The 21,828-nt window shown below is 37.5% G+C and overlaps 3 protein-coding genes across 4 annotated transcripts; 2 read left to right on the top strand and 1 right to left on the bottom strand.

Annotated features, from left to right (window-relative positions):
* Positions 1 to 1,316: 1,316 nt before the first annotated feature.
* On the top strand, positions 1,317 to 2,594 carry LOC143880908 (Copper transport protein family). Its single transcript, XM_077383890.1, has 3 exons — positions 1,317 to 1,734; positions 1,856 to 1,937; positions 2,052 to 2,594. Exons 1-3 carry the CDS (start codon positions 1,723 to 1,725, stop codon positions 2,228 to 2,230), a joined length of 273 nt encoding a protein of 90 aa, XP_077240005.1. The 5' UTR covers positions 1,317 to 1,722; the 3' UTR covers positions 2,231 to 2,594.
* A 1,215-nt stretch (positions 2,595 to 3,809) lies between these two features.
* On the bottom strand, positions 3,810 to 8,668 carry LOC143881701 (uncharacterized). The gene is made up of 5 exons (XM_077384951.1): positions 8,271 to 8,668; positions 6,326 to 6,419; positions 4,770 to 4,807; positions 4,509 to 4,644; positions 3,810 to 4,384 (listed from the first exon to the last, which is right to left on the bottom strand). Exons 1-5 carry the CDS (start codon positions 8,598 to 8,600, stop codon positions 3,969 to 3,971), a joined length of 1,014 nt encoding a protein of 337 aa, XP_077241066.1. The 5' UTR covers positions 8,601 to 8,668; the 3' UTR covers positions 3,810 to 3,968.
* A 2,418-nt stretch (positions 8,669 to 11,086) lies between these two features.
* On the top strand, positions 11,087 to 20,808 carry LOC143881700 (14-3-3-like protein). Of its 2 annotated transcripts, none has more exons than XM_077384948.1 (5): positions 11,087 to 11,245; positions 12,257 to 12,770; positions 12,868 to 12,990; positions 20,309 to 20,425; positions 20,506 to 20,808. In XM_077384948.1, exons 2-5 carry the CDS (start codon positions 12,285 to 12,287, stop codon positions 20,563 to 20,565), a joined length of 786 nt encoding a protein of 261 aa, XP_077241063.1. In that variant the 5' UTR covers positions 11,087 to 11,245; positions 12,257 to 12,284; the 3' UTR covers positions 20,566 to 20,808. The 2 variants fall into 2 exon arrangements, with proteins under 2 accessions (XP_077241063.1, XP_077241065.1); XM_077384950.1 differs by lacking the exon at positions 11,087 to 11,245 and adding an exon at positions 11,259 to 11,386.
* The last annotated feature ends 1,020 nt before the right edge of the window (positions 20,809 to 21,828 follow it).

The raw sequence follows: 21,828 nt of genomic DNA, 5'->3' as shown, positions 1-21,828 counted from the left end.
GAAATGGCCAAGCATTTGTTTTTCAGAGCTTACATCAATATTTCAAAACAGGAAATCACGTCACGGTGTTTTACGCGCTTAAAAATCAAAGCTGGCAGTGAAAATGACGGACTATTAGGTCATTGTGACGGTGTTTTACGCGCTTCTTAGGATTCAAGCTCTCTTCCTTGTTTTCTTGCACAGCGACAAAGAGCCCTGGATTTCCACTTTGATAGCCGCCCTCATTTTTTTTATTTATTAACGTGGGTGTGTTTCTTTGTCTTTTCTCCCAAGTGCTTCTTTGCTTTTTCTTTGTTTTGGCCCATTCGTTTTATTTCCGAATCTTTGAGCCACAGTTTCTTTTCCACCCACTCTAGAAATATGAGATTAGAGCGTTGAATAACACGCCCGAAACTCACTACAGTTATCTCGGGCAACTTGACTATTGACTCTTTTTAAACACTGTCTTAACTTGTTTAATGATCAAAACCATTTATTTGGTACGTCTTTCTTTGACTGCCCTGTGCACCAAAATGCTCCTCATCGGATTATCTTAACCTATAACTCTTCTGGTTTATGTTGTGTGCATGGATCGCTGAACAAAGGCCCTGTTTGGATTTGGATTGCAAGAAATTTTGAGAAAAGTTTGCAAAAGAAAAAAAAAATCTAAAATCTCCTACTTATTTTATAGACAAAAAAGATAACTTAAACCAACCCTGCTGAATTTTTATTTTAGAGGGCCTCCAATTTATGATGGTTTCCTCTAAATTGAGGAAAGAGAAAAAAGATTTCTCAATACTTTTTTTTTCCGTTTTTCTTGAAATCCAAAGAGAGCCTAAGCCTTAGGCTCTGTTCACTTGCGTTCCCAGGAAAGCAAATCCTTGGAAAACAGCTTCTTTTTTCCTTGACAAGACCTTGACAAGACAGAATTCTGGTGTACACTTCTTTTCTGAGAGAGTAACAAGCCTAGGTGGAAAATGTCAAATAATGACATGGAAATTGCCAAAAATGATGTGGAAATGTCTCTTTTCTCACAAGTGCGGGAAACCAAATCCCACTGTTTTGGTCGGATTTGCTTTCCCAAGAAAACTAGTGAATAAAGGTGGGCAAGTAGTTTCTCGGGAAACCTTTTCCTGCACAGTTCCTGCGCACGTGAACAAGCGCGGGAAACCTTTTCCTACATAGTTTCCCTGGATTTCTTTTCCTAATGCCATGTTAGATTCCCGGGCAACCTTTTCTTTTCCTTTCTCGGGAAAACAAGTGAACAGTTAGTGTCACTTATTTTCCTGTCAACCTTTTTATCTGTTCATTTGGTGGACCTCACCGTTGATGAAATACAAAAGTAGCCAATGTACTTTGATGTGCCACAAACATACGTTGGTTGCACCGTTACTGAAAACAAGCTCTTTCCATAATAGATAGATTATGGGCAAGCAATTGAGAGAATTTCCCAACGTCTGAATTATGCAAACTGTGAATACAGATAGAGCAAGAGATGCCTTGTTGTTTACCTATGAATCAAGAGAAAGATAAGAACATTCAGAAGAAACAAACAACATGCTTCCTTTCTTCTCCTTCTCCTCAAAACAGAATCAGATTCCACAAAAGGAAGTCTAACCTGAGAGAATTCATACATCGAACACACCACGATTCTTCATATTCCTAAGTTTAATCCACTTCTTTATCATTCGCTTTTCGGCCTGAGACAATCGAATAAGCATTGGCCCCAAAACCAACCTCTTCATGTCGAAAAAGGCAAGCTCCTATTGCACTTCGATTTACTTTCTTTCCATTCCTCCAAATAAAACTATCACTTCAATCAAAAAGTGTATTTTAAAGGGTTTTTTTTTTCCTTTCTTTTTCTTCAAATTTACAGTTTTGCTGCATGGTGATGAGAGTCAACATAGACTGCAATGGCTGCTTCAGGAAAATAAGGAGAACCCTTCTCAACATGCAAGGTGAGGCCCTCATTATTGGCGAATGAATTTGCAAAACTGGTATTTTTTTTCATAAGGAATTACTAAGAATCTTTGATGGGTTTTCTTTTTCTGCTATGTTCATGGTTGTTTAAGAGCTCGAAACTCATTTGATAGAGAAGAAGCAGAGCAGAGTAAGTGTATGTGGGCTATTTGATCCGGCCGAGGTTGCAATAAAAATGAGGAAAAAAATCAATCGTCGGATCGAAATCTTGGAAATCCGAGAGTTCAATGATAGTAACAACGATCCAAAACAACTACTTGCTTCTTCTTAACGATTTCCAGAGATTTCTTTAATGGAGTTTGTGTTGTTTCCACAGTATCAGGGGTATTCCTGTCATTCTAAAGGTGTTTAAAATGCTGATATACTTTTATGTATAGTTTCCAAAGTGAAGTGATTTTTGTTTGCGCCTGCACCCCCCAAAATAATTGAAAGAAGCAAAATTCCTGATATTTTTTTTTGTTGACTTTGGAAGAGTATAAGGAGGACAAGGGGATGATTGATGGAGGTGGGTGGCCCACAATCCTGTAAATAAAATGTAATTTAGTGTGTACAGTACTCTATAGTATTCCTGTAAATATGTACATGTAATTTGGTGAATGTTGTTTATATGTTATGTAATAAGGGCATTATTGTCAGGATCAGGAAGTTTGGTGTCATATATTTTTTTTGATGGGTTAAGTTGGTTGAGATCATATGTTAATAGTATGAGATTTTTATATGATTCTGTTATTATGATATGATTAGCTTGAAGAGAGATTTTGCTTCAACAATCAAAGATATGTGCACTGTCATGGTTTTAGAGCCAAGTTCATAAAATCAAGGAATTGTGATCTCACATTTAAATCTCTGTGAAGAAGATAGATTTAGATTGAAGAGACTGATAGTTTTTCCAAATGAAGGATGAGCAAGAGGATAGATTCTGCATTTTTGCCCTGTCTTCACCTTAGTTCTGGGGTTTCATACAAAAGCAAAGATCCCACACCAGGAGATAACCTGATGTGGAGGGCTTGGCTTATAAGTTCTTGAGCACCCTTCCCTTAACAACTAGCTTTTAAGGACGAGTCCTACCCATGTCCCAATAAGTGGCATTAGAAACGGGGCTACCCTCAAGGATGGAGAAGATCCCTAGGGATCTCTCAGATCCCATGTTCCTTCCGTATGGAGAGGGAGATTGTTGAGGTTCCACACGATAGCAAAGATCCCCATAAGAAGAGATAACCTGGCTTTTAAGGAGGCACCCTTCCCTCACCGGCTAACTTTTAAGGGCGAGTTCTAACTAGTTCCCAACACTTAGCACCTAGATAGATCCCTTCGATCATTTTATACATATTCTCTTCGCCAGAGGTTTCATGTTGATCTTTGTATTACCTGCATGGACAGGGGATAAGATAATTTCAAAATAAACTTATTCAAGCACGATAGATAATCCGGAACAGCTGATTCAAGGATTTCTAACCCTATGGTGTGCAGCCCCAAAACTTTTTTCGATCAAATGAATGTTATGCTAGGTCTTAAGCTATAGGGTGGGCCAAATGCCTCAAATACTGCACAAATCAGACAATCCTATTCATCTAATCAATGTATCTTTGTCTATTAACTGTGAACCACTGGTCAACTTTGTTTCAACCTTCCATTTCCAGACAACTGATCAGATGGGTAAAATTGTCCAATCAATGAGAATATTCGATCCGAGGCCCATTTGCAATGGGTAAAATTCTGCACACTGGATGATCTCTGCTTGATCTTGGATTGAATGGTGATAACACTTACTAATAGCCAAGTCTCATTATCGGCAACAGGCATCTGATTGTTACCCAAGAACACCATTTGGGAAAGCTGATAACTGTTACTAGTAGCAATCCCCTCACTGTTCTTTGTTTGTCATTTTAAGGAGAAACAAAGAATTGATAGTTCAGATAATTACAGCATCTAAAACCCACCTTCCCTGGCCAAGTAACAAACATTGAATCCCAATAACTCTAATGCTACCAGTCAGATTTCACCTTTAGTTAAAGCTCTTCATCATAATCCAAACACAAAAGGTAGGCAACCAGGCCAACAACGGGGATGAATCTTAGATAATTTATTACACCTACCTTACTTTCCTGCACATTTTGTAGGTTGGCGCCGATTAACCATGGCTGAAATATTGCGTAAAGACAGATGTCCCAAATGAAGGCGTAGGCTAGTCTCTCTGACCCAAGGTACCTTGTTAAGAACTCCAATCGGTCTGTCACTGTCCCAAAACCACCATCCTCGCGGCCAAAAAAAGACCACCACGCAGAGACAACACACGCAACCCCGCCAATCAATCCCACAACTGGTGCGCCAGCTGTCATCAGTGAACCCAGTTTAGACACCTTTCTGGGAGCATATCGCTGGTCATTGTCATCAAGTCTGATTGCCATGTAAGGTATTAAGAATGCTGAAAAAAAGAAAAAAAAGAAGAGGAAATTAAGTGAACGACGAAATTGACAATAAGTAAACGATAAAAAGAAAGAACCAATAACAAAAGGGGCCAAGCACTGGAGTTTTATGGTTGAGAATACTGTTTGTGAGGAACATTTGAAAGGCCCATAATATGTCTAGTGAGCCTTTGTATCTGTCTCTCCTGCAATCCGTGAATAGCAATGGAGCAAACATGAATGTCCAACCAATAACAAAATTGAACAATCCTTCTGACACCTGATGAAAGGAAATAGTGGTCATGAGAATGGTTAGGTATGGTAGAGTTGTAGATCAACAGATTACCATCTTATACAAGATAAGGAAGAAACTAAGTGGTCCTATGAGATTTTGGATGGTCTTACCGGGTGAAGTACTGGAGCCTCAATCACATGAATCCCAACTACTCTGCCCATAAACACATAGTAAACATTATGAAAAGACATCATCAATCAAAAGTGAAATTAATGGCAATACATAAAAAGTTACATCAATGTGTTGACAATCATGATGGAACTTAATTTGAAATTAGTTTCTGATCCCATGCTTACGATTATTGCAAGCACTCAAAGAAAGACCTAAAAAGAAAACAATTGGAAACTGTTATGACCATGAGAAGTTTGGAAATAGAAAGTACCCCACAACAGAACACCCCTTCTCTAGCATTTTAGGTATCTGGTAGTAGTGCCAACCTCAAAATATCTTGGTCATTTTTTTGAATGATCACCAATTTAATTGCAAAACAGGACCTAGATGGTCAAATTACAAGATCTAAGAGGCAAAAGAAAAGGAAAAATATAAACTATTACAACAATAAAGGGTCATGGAGGGAGAGAATCAAACAAAGCCAAAGATTCTTTAGACACCCCTTCTCTAGCAAGGCTATCGCCCACTTTGTCGGCCGAGCGACGCACGTGCTTGAGGACAGATGAAGAAGGTCCCACCCAATCGAACATCTTGTCGAAAAACCTATCAAATCTCCAAGGGCAATTTTTCAAGGCTTGGCCATTCCTAGACCGAAAAATACAGTCTATAAAGAATGAGAAGCTACATAACTGATGCTATTTACATATTTTTATTGGGTTAGACTATTATATGAGGGGATTTGCTAGGTTCCATCGCAAAAGGCATTTCACGGATGGTCTGTTGCATTTCAGAGCAGCCACCTCATGAATGAAGACAACAGCTTTTGTCTCCATTCAAGAGGTGGCTGGTCTGACGTGCGACAGACCAGCCGCGAAATGCCTTTTGCGATGGACGCTAGCAATTCCCTTATATGAGAGATGAAGATGCTGTAAAATTTTCATTTCATATTGAAATAGTAAAATAACATGTCCATAATAAGTAAGTGATAGTCTGTTTGAATGCAGATGAAGCAATGCAGACCATATTGTATTGGTTGATATTTCATCAGACTAGTTTGTAGTTCTAGGAAAATGTGACAACCTATAATGATTAGAATATAGAAAATGCTCAAGTATAAAACCGATGACCAATGGACAGAACCACAAACTAACTGGGATGTCTTCTTTCCTAGTGTTAGGTACCAGGTGCAGACAGTCAATTCCAGAGGACGCCCTAAAATTTCTGCTTATACCCTCTTCACATGTGAACTTAATGTGAAAATAATAGAATTGGGACTAATTGGATATCAGAATACAATTAGGACACCACGGAAATTGTTTCTTCTGTTAGAAACTGACTAAGTTTTTCAAAAGTCAAACTGTAAAATTACATCCCACATTATCAATCCAATGAACCTTCTCTAATTTTCTCTATTGATCAGGTTGGTTGAAACTGAAAGTGATATAACCTACTTTATGTCGCATACATATCTTTGATGTTTATTTCAAACAAGAAGAAAACTGAATCAAATGGAGATAAAATTTGCAACTTTCATAATCAACAATAGTCAACATACCAGAGTTTATTAAGGGCAAGATAAAGAAGAAATTGAGGGAAAGGCCCACGAGATCATTGACTGTATCCAACTTGATTGCCCATACTGGGTCACCCTGTGGCATAGATCATCAGCAGAATCAATTTAAAACAACTCTTTATTTTTCAAAAGAGCTCTTTATTACTCCATTTCTTTTTCATAAAAAAGTGACAGGCCATGTTAAATGAACCTCAATGCATCATGAGTTCTTGCCAAGAAGCATAAGTCTAAAGACAGTAGATCGGAAATAGTTTTGCGGGTTCAAAAACCAAATGAAGATATACGTCTTGCACATCTTCGTTCGTTATCAACATGCAATTTTGATGTTCTCTTATTTTCTAATATCATATGGCAGCATCTAACTCCGCCTGTGTTTTTCACAGCCTGTCCCAAGCCAGGATAAAGGAGGAGGGTTGGCGTCAGGTTGGCAGCCGGCCGTAAACTCTGCCGCTCTTCTATGAAATGAATCCTATATGGCAGCATCTAAATCTTTGCAAGCCATTTTATGAAACATTGGTCCTACCATGTGAAAATACAGAGAAGTGTCGCGACTTGGCTGGAATGAGAAGTTCTATTCATCCTTGTTTGTCACTGCGTTAACAGATGACATGGAACACAAATTATCCCTTTGGCATGGACTTCAGAAACTAAATTACATCAAGGAGACATAGAACTCTAAAATGAAATTTCCTTAACTAACAGGATGGTTTTACTTTCTCATCAAAGTGCTTTGGAACGTTTATGAAAGTGACAATGCACGTATATTTTTTCCACAGATTTAACACAAGACTAATTGATTTGGGACCTTTATAACCTATAGTAAGAGACTGGTGCCCAAATAAATAACCTCAGAGGATAAATAATTTGAATTCATGGTTAAATGGCTGACAAAGTATTGCAGCATGGCGTCATATTTATGTCTCGAAATCTATGCCCATGTATATTCCTATGGCTCCCGACGATTACAATTTGATCCCAAAGGGCTCCTGTGTTTGGTACTTTGGTCAGCCATGGTCCTCAAGCAATCCCTCGACATGGTGGGGGATTGGGGGAAGTGCCTCCAAAGCACAAAAAAGGGGTATTTCCATTTTATGGAAATTACATAATTTTTGTGTTTACCATTAAAAAAAAAACATAATTTTTGTGTTTGGGTGAAACTGTTTTACTGATAGTAGGGTTGGGATTCGATGTAAGGTCTTCGTTGTAGACTTTATTGTGTAGTTCGTAATCTTCAATATAGTGGAAGATCTTGGATTTCCTTTACCTGAACTGTTGTACAATGAGTTGGGATTCTACATAAGCTATTGGTTGTAGACCGTAACTCATAATTAGTAGTAGAAGTTCTTGGATCACCAACACTGCGAACATAGTCACGGAATATGACGGACTATGTAAATCCCGTGTGCTCTCAATTGTTCTTTGTTCAATTTCTCCTTATTTACATTTTCATCTATCCCCACATTGAGGTTTCACAAAATATAGAAACAAAGCAAACTGTAGATAACACATTGCAACCCAAACAAAGATGACTTTGAGATACAAATTCAACAGTCTCCCTAGTTTAATTGTTACATCTTCGTTATATAATTGTATCCCAGGTGGGTTTAGTTCCACAATGGTTTTTATTTATAGAAACACAAAAATAATCTACCACCCATCTATCCAAATGGGCTCAATGAAGCAAGAATCCATCGAACAGGCACCGATTGCATGACATTAAGAAGTTACAGTATGCCTAATTAATGGAGAAAGCAAGACACCACAAACCCACCAAAATTAAGCCCTAATGTCCTACACAGAATCTGCATGTTGCAATTTTCAGGGAGAAGGAATTAAACCCTTTACCACCCAAAAGAAATAAACACATAAATGTGACAATCTAATGAAGAGCAGTGTGATACAAGGTATATTATATAGAGGTAGGTACCGGTGCATAAGGGAGGAGGAAAAGCCATAAAATGTAGACTCCTTCGATGGCCCAGAGAGCGAGCTGCTGGGCTTGCCTCTTTTTGCCTTCCAAACTCTGATTTGCGTCCTTTTGGGCCTTGCATGAAACAAGATTGCGAGTCTTGGTGATGTTAATCCCTCCATTTGTTTGTTGCAGTTTATGAGACAAATAGAAACATCTGTTGATATTCGTTTTGTTGTTGTTCAAATCTTTCTTCCATCGAAACTGATAAGAAGGTATTGAAGTTGGGAACGGAGAGGGTCTGAGAGAGAAACCAGAGCTGCACAGAAGAGTCGTAGCAGAGGCCATCTCTCTCTCTCTCTCTCTCTCTCTCTCTCTCTTTACTTGGACAAAGGCAATTGGAGGTGGAAATGCCACGTTTTTTGTCTCGGGGAATCTTTTCTGATTCTCAAACCAGCGATAAGTGTGGGCCCCCGTTCATCAAGAACCTAGGTGATGTGAACCGGCGTAAAGGAAAGACACTATTTGGCCATGATTCAAGACAAAGGAGTCACACGGTGGCTTGGATGCGGATCAACGGCTAAGATTAGGTTTGGCGTGGAACAAGGTGGATTAAGCATGTCATGTGTAGGGGTACTGAGAGTTGTACATGGGACATAAGTGTACATGTATTTATAAGTGTGGGCTGAGTTTCTCTATAAATAAGGGTCTAGGTATAGAGATTTAGTTGATAACAATTTTTGAAAAATAGAGATGTAATTCTTGAGTGAGAAGGATTCTTGGAGAATTCCAAAGAAAGAGGGGAGAAGTTCTCCAACGTATGGATGGCACGGCCCTCATGAAGGCGAGTTCCGTGCGCACCTCGTTGGACGGATTGGATAACATTGTACCGGATCCGAACCTAATGTGGAGATCACGAGGGTTTTGTGTGCTTTTCTTGAAATCTATCCTTGAATTCTTCCATATTATCTTGTTTTGTGTTCCAATTCTTATCTTAGATCTTTCAATTTCTCATTTTGTTCTTGAATTTCTTTTATAGATCTTTCTTGTTTTCATGCTTGAATAAATACTAGATCTGAATTTTTAGAATAATCAGCCCTTAGATCTTTCAAAACAACCCTATTTCTTTGAATTCCCGTATATTTCCAAGAGAAATGTCAGATCTGATCTTCGAATTACAAATTTAGATCAAATTTGTGATTTTTCTACATTGCTTCCGCCGTCGGATCCACATCACTAGCCCATCGCCAATGTACACGTGTCTGTATAATGCTGTTGAGAGTGGGCCCCATCAGGAGTGGGCCATAGTATTGAAATCATATGCATTGGATGCTTACTGAGGGCACGCTTGGCTACCATGATTTTAAATCAGTATACTCGCACCTCTTGCTTTAAAAACATTGTTTGAATATTGAAACACTTGTGGGTGATTTTTAAATTAGTTTGCGAGGGAATAGTTAGTTATTTTCTTCTTTTGATGTTCCATAAAGCAAGGGATTTCCTCATTATCACTGGCTTCATTTGTTAGATTTGCAAAATTAAGTCACTTGATATTATTTTCCATTATACTATGTATATTATCATATTATATAAGCTATTGGAATATGTGACCTCATATACATGCGTGCGTGCGTGTTCGTTCTGTACTGTCACGCCCGTGTTGCTTTTCTATAAATCAGATGAGTGGGCAAACATGTATTTTAAATCAGTATACTCGTTCATTTAGTTTTATTTTTTCATCATAAACTAATGTCTCCGAGTGGTGAAGTGTCTGGAAATCAGAAAAAAAAATCAGTATACTCAGGGCCGTCAGCCGTTTGGATATGCGGTTTTTTGAATTCGGGATTTCTTCAAAATTGTAGATAAGAGACGAGAAGAAGCGGACCGGCCGACGTTTTCTGACTTCTCACCCTTCTTTCCGTCAGCAAGAGAGTAGCAGATCATCCTATATTTCTAGGTTTTAGATATCTAAGGATGCGGGAGAGATTTCTAAAACCTGGATTTATCACTTAAAATCTAAAAAATGCTATCAGGACAACATATACGTACACTGTTTTCAAACTAAAAACCTATAATCTAAAATTCGTGTATCCAAACGGCCCCTTAATGTCTAAGTGGTGAGAAGTGGAAAAAAATCAAGAAACAAAAAACTATACTCAAAATATTATTTACTCTTTCTTGATTTTTAGCTACTTCTCACCCTCTTCTCAACGATGCCCTTTCAAATCTCTCTCTTAATGTTTCGATCCATCTTCACACAACTACTAAACATAATATGATCCAAATGTTACCACTGGTGATTTAAAGTACACAAACTGAACGATTAGGATCATCTAATGTGTCCATCTATGGCGGTACCACCATGGATGTACGTTTGCCATATCAAATGGTGAGAGGAGTTTAGTGAGGGTGGGTGGGAGACAAGGAGGTACTTAAAGAGGGTATGAGTGGGGAGAGGGTGAGAAAAGAAGACACAATCAAAATACAATTTATTTTGGGGAGGCCTTCAATCCAAACAGGCCCAAGGATGAAAGAGATTTTCCGCAATGGCACATCTAAACAAGGACACAGCAGATGAACGGTTTGGATTTGTTGTGCCTCATGGATGATGGGAAGATGATATACATTCATGATCCCTTACACAAATCATAGGGCTACCAAATTAATTACATAAAAATCGAACTGGAAGATTATTTTTTCGCCACACTGTAGGATAATACACCCCCCTGTAACGTGATTTGACGTCAAAAAAGCGTTAAAGTCTGCACATAGTTTCCCAATCCGAACACGAGCTTTGGGGTTTGTCCGTTAGAAACCCTCGTTGAAGATGCTCCAATGACCGTACACGTGTCTATATGTTATTGGTTAGTTGACTGAATACGGCGAGCATTTTAAGGGCACGTACGTCATCCGTCCTTGCGTTTGTTTTTGTTCGCTAAAAAAAGAGAGAGGGTTTGGTTTCAGAGCGTTTTTCTCGTCAAAAGGCTAAAAAGGTATATCGATAATTTCCATTCATTTTTCTTTGTTTAGATCTCTAGAAATATGCTCAGATTCATCTCTAGATCTCTAGAACTGTATCTGTTGAGGTTTTGATTTTCTGTTTAGGAGAAATCTGTTCTCAGACTAATCACTAGGTTTTGCTTTGAATCTTCTGTTGCTGAATGTGATCTGATGCATGTTTCTATTGTTAAATGCTTTTTCTACTGTGGAAATTTTGGATTTTCACTTGTGTATATGCCTCTCTTACCCTAATTCCTGTTTTCGATCTTTTATTTCTGTTATGTTCTGCCTATTTCAGATCGAGGGTTAATTTTTTGCTTTGATGTATTTGGATTTTTTCATATTTAATTCAATAAATGGTGAGATCACTTGGTATTTGCCCTCTGTTATATAATTGATTTTTTTTTTGTGTGTGTGGGAAAAGAATTTCTTTAGGCCCTGTTTGGATTGCTGGGATTTTCAAATAAAGCTTGGAAAATAATTTTTTTTTACAGAATTTTCTGGGTTTGCATTGTTTGATTACCCATAACAAAAAGTAACTCGAACTACTGACCTTCAATATATAATAATATTCCTCTCAATAAGCCATAACTATATTGTGGAAACGAAAAATTTTCCTAGCAAAAATTTCTCCACTAGAAATGCGCTTCTTGCAATCTAAACAAAGGCCTTTTGGCAATTCTTCAACTTAGCATGTTTCTGATAATAATTGAATGCTATTCTCGATTTTTTCGTTGATTGTTTCTGGTAAACCTTTCAACTTTGTGTTTTTCCGTTGATTGTTTCTGGTAACCTTTCAACTTTGTATTTGTCCGTGGCTGTTTCCGATGATTGTTTGTATTAGGTTTGGTGATTTCAATTGTTTCATGTGGTTTTGCCCCTTAGTATTGGGTATCATGTAACAAAAATATATTGTTCTATATGGAAATGTGAAGAGTGATTCTTATTTATGTCAATTGGGTTTGGATCTTGTTAATTCGTGGGGTTGTTTTTTCTACTTGCAGAATCACGTGTTAGGGTTGCAGCATAAACATGTCTCCAGTCGAATCATCTCGGGAGGAAAATGTCTACATGGCCAAATTGGCCGAGCAGGCCGAACGATATGAGGAAATGGTAGAATTCATGGAGAATGTTGCGAAAACAGTGGATGTTGAAGAACTCACTGTGGAAGAACGTAACCTTCTCTCTGTTGCTTACAAGAATGTCATTGGAGCTAGGAGGGCTTCTTGGCGGATCATTTCCTCCATCGAACAAAAGGAGGAGAGCCGAGGGAACGAAGATCACGTGGCGGCGATAAAGGAATACCGGGGGAAGATCGAAGCCGAGCTTAGCAAGATTTGTGATGGAATACTTAGCCTGCTCGAATCACATCTCATTCCGTCATCAACTGCTGCGGAGTCCAAGGTGTTTTACCTCAAGATGAAGGGCGATTACCATAGATATCTTGCTGAGTTCAAGACGGGAGCCGAGAGAAAGGAGGCTGCTGAGAGCACGTTGTTGGCTTACAAGTCTGCTCAGGTGGGTCAATGGGCAACAATCGGGCAACTTTGATATACATTGCTTTGCATTCCTTTTGGCATAGATTCATTTCTTCTTCTTTTTTTCATCCATTTAGGATATCGCTATGGCAGAGCTGACTCCAACTCACCCCATAAGGCTGGGGCTTGCCCTTAACTTTTCAGTGTTCTACTATGAAATCCTGAATTCACCAGATCGCGCTTGCAATCTTGCAAAGCAGGTTTGTTTCTGTTTTTTTTCCATATGTTACTGTTTTCTTTTCAATGCTTAAGAAACTGTTTTGAGGTGCTAATATTTGACTATAGATAAAGCTTTAGCTGATGGCAGGGAGGGACTCTATTGGTTTCGTGTATTGCTTCCTTTTGGGCATTTAACATTATAGTACCTTTTACACTGGAATAAATGTGCTCTATCGGCCATTCATTTGTCCTTAGTAAAAGGCATATAGAGGGTCTTGACACCATGAATGATGAAACCCACCCTATAAGTTTCGTAGATTCACAACAGAAAGTAAATATGGTTAACCTGATTGATATTGTAAGTTGCTTGCGGCAGTGCCTGATTTCGCAACTTACTCACGACACAGATTAACTTAATTTAGATGATAAAAGGGGCAACTAAAGGGGCTTGACATCACGAATGATGAAACACATCGTATCCGTTTTGTAAATACACAACAGAAAGTAAATATAGTTAATCTGATTGATATCGTAAGTTCTTTGCGGTAGAGCCTGATTTCACAACTTACTCACGACACAAATTAACTAGAATTAAATGGAAAAGGGGGCAGATAAGGGACTTGACATAAGCACTCTCATGCATGGTAGCTTAAGCTGAAATTACATGCCTGCAAATGCTAGTTTCTACATGTGATTTGTAGAATATACATTATGTAGTTTCACACCTTCTAAACTAGTCAGTTAGGTAGAATATCATTATGCAAGCAGCTACACCACTTGTGCGCAAGCATAAATCGGAATTAATATCAATGTGCTCTATTATTGGTTTATTGAATGTTTTTTTTTGGGGAAGGACACACGACTGTCATAGAGGATCACAGTATTAGACACACACACTCCTACTTTTTATTATTTTTCTGTGCTGACACTTGGTGAAACTTGGACACGCATTGACACGACACAATACACTTGGACATGTACGTGTGGGGTGTCTTGGTCAAGTACTACAAAAGTATTATGTGCTTCACAGTAAAAATGAAATGATTGTTTTCTTACTTTAATTGTTTTTCTAGTTCTCAATGATTGGAGTGATTTGATATTTTAAAAATTTTCTTTAATTCTTTTTATATATTACTGTATGAAAGTGTATACATGTCTTGGAATTTTAAAGTTAGCAGTGCTAGACACTTGAGGACACTTGACACGTGGCATATTTGTCACATGTCTATGTAGCACTGGAGGGTCACTATAATATGTTACTTTTGCCTTTGATGCTTCTTGTGGAAATTTCACTTACCAGTATGTGCGTCATGGATATGGATAGGTATATCGTGTTGTCCATTGATAAGCTGTCGGGCATAGTTGATCCATGGATGCTTACGGATATTTGAAATAATGTCATCAATCTATGTATCATGTATGTATGCATATCTACATCTACAATATAGAAAACCACCAAAACAGGAACAAGGTGGGAGAATTAATTTTCTCTCAAAAAAGGTGGGAGTGGGAGAATTAAATTTATCTCCTTTGCCATGTTGACATGTGTTGGCATTGACTTTTTAAGTGATATCTACCACAAACGATGATAGAAAATATGTTATATGACTCACATATTTGGAATGATGGACCAGGTCCAGAGGTCATGTATTTTTTAACCTAAGTGCCAGCCTTTGCGTTGATGTTTATCTGGGAAAAAAGTCTACAAGGATCCGTGGTTAATGTACTTGATTTTTTTGGGTATTCATCATAGTTTTAATTTTTCACCGAAACAGACACTAGACACCCGAAATGTCTTTGGTTCCGTCCTCAACAAAATGTGTAGCGAAATCGAAACCCATACCGAAACCAAAACTAGAGGTGTATTAGTGGTATACTGTATTAGTATGTATTACCATTAAAAAAACAATATTAGTACATCTTACATAGTTATATTTATATGAATTACACGTGAAATGTGGTGTATTTATTATGTATAAATATTTATATGAAATACGTGTTACATAGTTATATTTATATGAATTACACGTGAAATGTGGTGTATTTATAATGTATAAAAATTTATACGAATTACAAGTGCAATGTTGTATGTATTGAATTGTCAGATATTTTTGCCCGTGTCACTATGTTTTCGATGTAATTAAGCCTATTTGGGTGTTTTTTAAACCCATGTGATGATTTTTAGTAGATTTGTGCTTATTCTATCACTTCCTGAAATTTCATCTTAACTGTCCATCATTTGCATATGTTTTCTATACGTGTCCGTGATTTTACAGGTTTTTTTTTTTGAAATGGAAATCTTTTTTTTTTTTGAAATGGATATTTTACAGGATTTAAACTGATATGTTTCCATTTCCATCACGATCGAAGCCATACCGAAAGTGAAACTTGAAACCTCGGTTTTCATCACACCGTAAGCCTGAGTAAGTTGATGTGATTGGTACTGAAATGGGATATAAATGCAAGTTGATGGTTTACTGAGTTTGGACGTTAATGATTGTTGTTAGAAGTTTTTTTTGCCCTCTTCTCTCGACAGCTTTTGTCCATTCAGCTTAGTAATTCTGTTTCGTTGGGCATTTTGTTTTGTTCATTGGAATGGAAGAATATGATATTTTGTTCATTTTGTCCATTTTGGTGTTCCATATGGTAAAAGACGTTATGGTCGGTGGATTTTTTTTTAAAAAGAAATGGCTTCTGCAAAAGTTTTAAAACACGGTAAAAGACGTCATTTTGTCCATTCAGCTTTTGATGTGTTCTTAATCCCCCCATTTATTTAGGAGAGTTAAACTATAAGAAATGCAACACAGAATACCATAAAACAATTGGCTTTTATTCAAGAGAGAGAGAGAGAGAGAGAGAGAGAGAGAGAGAGAGAGAGAGAGAGAGAGAGAGAGAGAGAGAGAGAGAGAAAAGAATACTATAAAACCATCACTATATAGGAGTTAAAAGGGGGATCTCAAAAAAAAAAAAAAAATTGCAGAAAAAAGCAATTTTGAGAATTTTGCTGAATTTCCGGAACTCATCGAAATAGAACAAAACAAAACATAGGACAAAATGTTTCGTTCTGTATGAATTGATCCTTACCTTTCACTAAAAAAAAAAGTTTCGTTCTGTGTTTTGCCAAAACAGAATTGAACGTTTCTCAAAAAAGAAAAAAATTGCAGAAAAAAGCAATTTGAGAATTTTGCTGAATTTCCGGCAATGCCACAAATATCTCCGATATTTTCAAAATATAGCGTTTTTATCATGAGATTTTGATAAAACGACAAAATCCCGAACTAATCCCGAGATTTTAAAAATATAGCGATATTTTCGTTTTTATCATAAAATATCTCGATATTTTTACGATATTTTTATTTTATATTTTTTTCTTATATTTAATATTTTTAAATATTTTTTTACCGTTTATTTCTCGATATAAACCCGAAAAAAATAATGAAAATTAATATATCCCGAGATTTTCCCTTGCCGAGAAATTCCCGAGAACGACATTTGTGAAATAGATTTCCGGAACTCAATAGAACAAAACAAAACATAGGACAAAATGTTTCGTTCTGTATGAATTGTTCCTTACCATTCACAAAAAAAAATGTTTCGTTCTGTGTTTTGCCAAAACAGTATGGAACGTTTCGTCCATTATAGACGAAACACAATGGAATTGAACTATGCTACTGAGTAAAATGCAAGATTTGTCACCTGTTATTTGTCTATCTTTTTTGTAAGTACCTCGACCATTGTCATTGTAAATTATAGGTTGCAGCCAGTCATATGCAAAATTGTATAGACATGTTCAAAAGAGGCTTTTGTATAGATTTTCCAAATGCATTGGTACCGAAAAGCGGCTTTTGTATCTAAAGCACCTCGACTCTTCCATTTGCTTGATATGTTCTCTCTCCTATTGAACATTGTTGTTGTCAAGCTCCCTTGTTTTTTGGCCACATGTAAGATGGTGCTCTAACTTATTTTGAAGTATTATCATTTGTTCTTGCTTCAATTTTCGTGTTACATACATGTAGATGTACATGTTATTTGTGTGTATCCATGTTCATATATCTATACCTATCCCTGCATTTTAAAAGTGATGTTTTTCTTTATGTGCGCACTCCTTATGTGTCATTATATTCATGAATCTTCTACTTATTCATTTGTGTATGAACTGTTGTTTTATAGGATGTTGAACTTGTTTTTTGATAATGGTAAGTTACTAAAAATAGGTCCTTCCCTGTGAAATGGGTTTCCACAGAAATCGATTTTACTCAGCTTGGATTGGTAGAATTTTGCTGAAATCTATTTCAGGGATGAAACCATCTAGAGTTATGCTATAATACTTTTTTAGATGTTTGTGGTTTGTCTTTTTATCTTTTTTCTATTAATTGGATGATTATATATGCTTGGAAAATGTGGAAAACGAAGCACATATTCTTTCTACAATTTTTATTATTTTTTAATATTTTCTCTTAGTGTTTTATATTTTTTCTAAATTTAAAAAAATTGAAATTAGAAAAATTTGTGAAGCTTATACCTAAGCCTTGCGGCTTATTCCTCGCCTTAGAAAAGGTTTGAACGCCTCACCTCGTACCTCTTGCTTTAAAAACATTGTTTGAATATTGAAACACTTGTGGGTGATTTTTAAATTAGTTTGCGACGGAATATTTAGTTCTTTTCTTCTTTTGATGTTCCATAAAGCAAGGGATTTCCTCAATATCACTGGCTTCATTTGTTAGATTTGCAAAATTAAGTCACTTGATATTATTTTCCATTATACTATGTATATTATCATATTATATAAGCTATTGGAATATGTGACCTTATATACATGTGTGCGTGCGTGTTCGTTCTATACTGTCACGCCCGTGTTGCTTTTCCTATAAATCAGATGAGTGGGCAAACATGGATTTTAATGTAGACATTAAAGTTTTAAAGCAATAATTATTATTTAATGTTTCATTTTTTCTGGGCTTGATGATGAGTTTGAGCTACAACTAAATGATCAGTTGGGGATGATCTTAAATCCTTCAATCGTGTGATTTGATCCAGCAGCTCCAAATGGAGCCTTAGTCATTAAATTCACCCTTAAATACTGGTCGCACAGGTTGACCTTGGGCTTGTTGGGCTTATCATTGTTGTGGAACAATCAGATATAAAACTTGAAGGGCTGCTTGTGATGGGTTGGAGTTCCATTCACTGTTTTCTCTTAGATCTAGTTGGTTGTATTGGAATTTGAAGAAGAGATCAAAGATGCGATTTTCTCCTTGGGCATGGACAAGTTTCCAAGCCCTGATGCGTAGGCTTTCTATCAAGAAGCATGGGATTATATCAAAGTTTAGATTCTGAAGGTGGGGAACATAGAAGCACGAAGCGGGTGTGGGTAAGCGTGGGGGTCTAGAAGAGTCCAATGTTGGGAGTGCCATGGGAGCGTTTATGTAATATTGTCTTTATATGTTTTTCAAGATTCAAGTACATCAAAAAAAAGTTATTTCTAACCATCTTCATATATAATATCTTTCAATACTCCAGTTCATCGAAAAGTAGTAATTTCTAACCGTCTTCATTGTCGTGTTCTCTTTCCTTGAGCATTCCGAAGATACCTTTGTGCTTGCTCCAATGTAGTACTTTGAAGAGTTGGAGGAGTTTGATGCATGGAAGTTGGTGATATTGGGACTGATGGAGTAATAAGAGCAGGTTGGGAGCGCCATGGGAGCGGTTTCCGTCTCTTTGGGAACGCCAGGGGAGCATTTTCTTTCCTAAGGAGTGCCAAATCACGATTCTATTGCGGGAGCAGCATCCATGAGGAAGATTCCTGCTTCTAAGGGTGAGAATGCAAAGATTGAGGTAGATGATGATGATGCAAACCTGGCATTCAGAAAAAAAAAATGATGATGCAAACCTAGGTCTGTGGATCATTTCCTAAGAACTTTGGTGCTTAAGAATGGTTTCTAATTCAAATTAGTAGCGACATACATTCCCAAATCAAAATAAACAACGCATAATAACCAAAAGCAGCTAGAATTTTTAAAAAGATCCAACGCTTTTAAAATAATTCATCAATCGAAAATTCAACTCATCCAAGTAAAGTTCCAACAATAGATTCAAATCAACGCGTAATTCAAATAACTTATCAAAGGAATCGGATCTCTATATAAGTTTTTCAAACAAATGAGATCTACTAACTAATGTCTAGCTTCGGCCCAAAAAAGTGTCTAACAGGATGTAGGACTAATAGGGATTGGTAGGTTTAGGGTATGAAGTAGGAGAAATAAGTTGGGAATGATTGATGTGAAGATTGAGGGGAAATATGGGTGGTAGGCTAATAGGGAAAAAGAATAAGGATTCCATACATGGGATGATGCACTCGGCCTTAGGAGTCTTCCTGCTCTATTTGATCTCAGAGAGAGGGGAGAGAGAGATGACTAGAGTAGAGAGGTAAAAGGCTGATCTCAGCCAAAGTAAAGAAAGGGAAAATAATAGAAAATCAAGATCAAGCAAGGGGAATTATCTAGGTAGAAAACGGAAACAAATTATGAACCCAATTAGTATGGGTGAAAAAGGAAAGTGGGGAAATGGGGAGAAAAGAGAAATGAGACTACAAAGAGGAGAGAAGAAAATGGGGAGTGGGAGAAAAGGATGTAAGAAAAGAAAAAAGATGGAAAGGAAAGGTACAAGGCAAAAAAGTAGAGAGATGAAATAAGGAAAGAGAGAAAAGAATGAAGAGAAGATTGGAGAAGAGAAACATAGGACAGGAGTAGAGGGGTATCAAGTAGATACAGAAATCAATGTGAGAAAGAGTGTGGGACGGAGAGATATCGTAGAGGAGGAAAAGGGGGGACAAGTGTGTGTGTTGGGGGGGGGGGGGGGGGGGTTGTGGGAATGGAGCCCAATCGCCAAATAGGAAGGAGGTACCTTTTCGTTTTCTTCAGATATAGCATTAAGGTTAGGGGTTGAAGGTATTTATATAGAGGGCATTAGTTTAAGCGGTGGGCCCCTATATTTGACCAATTGGTTAAAAGAAAATGCATTAAAAAGGCTTTAAATGGGTTTTTGAGGTTTAGCCAATGGGAAATAAAAAATAAGTGGGATAGAGATCTACAAGTCTCTAAATGGCTAATGTGGGTGATAGGGTGATGTGGACATCCGTACGTCTAGGTTAAATAAGATGCTAATGAATCAAATAAAATACTACATAAAAGGAAGATAACATTTGCACAACTGTCATGTGTTCATCATTAACCAATGTGCCTTTTGTGTGAAGGTGGGCAAGGCACTGGACCATATGAAAGACGAGTTCTCTCGCCAAAATAGTGGTTGTCTCTTGGACTTAAATTACCTCTTACATGATGCTGATACCTAGTGTTGTTGCAGGCTTTTGATGAAGCTATCTCAGAACTGGACACTCTGGGTGAGGAATCGTACAAGGACAGCACATTGATCATGCAGCTTCTCCGAGACAATTTGACACTTTGGACTTCTGATATTAATGTAGGTCCTTCATTTTGTTGAATGAGATGATTCCCTCTGCCGTCTTAACCTGATATGTTGTTTGATGATTTTCACTGCAGGAGGATGCCGGTGATGAGATTAAAGAAGCTTCAAAGCGTGAATCAGGGGAGGGACAGTAATGAGGATTTCATCTGCCTTGGACAAACGTAAAGGGTTACTGGGTTTACTGTGCAGATGAACATTTGTATCACCACTATCGTTTTTAGCAATAGGGATTTAATTTGGTTTGTTATAGCCACATTTAGAAATTAAAAGTTCTTATCGCTGTGGCGTGTGGAAGAACTTCCGTATGAATTTAAGTTTATCAAACAAAGAACATGGCTTAGTGATTGATTATTATGCTACTTGAGTCAATTCCTATCTACTGCAGTCTTCTCAGATGTTGATTTGCGCGGCAAGATCTATAAAACTTGGCTTATCTGCAACTGGGTATTTTTTCTTCGATGAATTGGGTGTGCATCCCTTGCCTCTTCTACTTGTTCCTCTATGAACTGGCATGATATATAAGTATAGACATGGGGACTGATATCTGCTTATCGAATAGTGTAAAACGAAGTGAGTCGTGCCATTATCAAAATATGGCAGTAGGATATCAGTCCCCTATATACTGTGCCTTTTATTTTAAAGTTTCTAAGAAAAGACAAAGAAGGTGCCATGGGATTGAGCCTCTAGCTCACTGGTAAAGGCTTTTGGCCTTCAACCTTGAGGTCTGAGGTTCGATTCTAGCTTACGTATCAAAAAAAAGAAAAAAAAAAGAAAAAGGGAAAAAAAGAAAAAAAAAAGAATGTGCCATGGCTACCCTAACAGGTTATGTCAATGCTGTGCCTAGAGAACCGATGAATCGGGGAACATATGCCTAGAAATATTAGGAAGCTGGAGTCTCTTTATCATTTCTCTTTTCACAAGGCACTTAAGAATGGGCAAAAGATTTGTTGTGTCCCCATTAACTTCAGAAGAAACAGAGCCACATAAAATGGGGCGTGAAGCAAATTTTTTGCTCATTTTTAGGCTTGCAACAGATTTTACACCCGTTTTCTCACTTCAAAATGGGCTGAAAATTTGTTTTATGGTTGAAAGACTGGGAGCCTTAAAAATGAAAAATGGGAGAAAAATTTATTTTAAGCCCGAACGTTGGGTCCTTGTAATTGAAAGTCTCCCTGTCTGTCTCTCACACACATGAGCGCGCGCGCACGTGCCGGAACTCAAACCCATGTTAGGTTTACTCCATGATGGGTCCCAACTCCCAACAGAGGCAGGGGGTGAAAGTTGGGGTAGGTTTACTGGGGCAGTGATATAAGTAAGGCCCCATGCCTACAAATTTTAACTCTAACCCAGCTCTAACAAAATGTGTTCAAAAGAGATTCCACGAAATCTAACCCATG

This window comes from Tasmannia lanceolata, unplaced genomic scaffold (genome assembly GCF_043159265.1).
Source record: "Tasmannia lanceolata isolate RefF3 unplaced genomic scaffold, GAP_Taslan_0.1 ptg000007l, whole genome shotgun sequence".
Taxonomy (NCBI): domain Eukaryota; kingdom Viridiplantae; phylum Streptophyta; class Magnoliopsida; order Canellales; family Winteraceae; genus Tasmannia; species Tasmannia lanceolata.
Note: the sequence above shows the minus strand (reverse complement) of the source record. Positions and strands in the feature narration are given on the sequence as shown.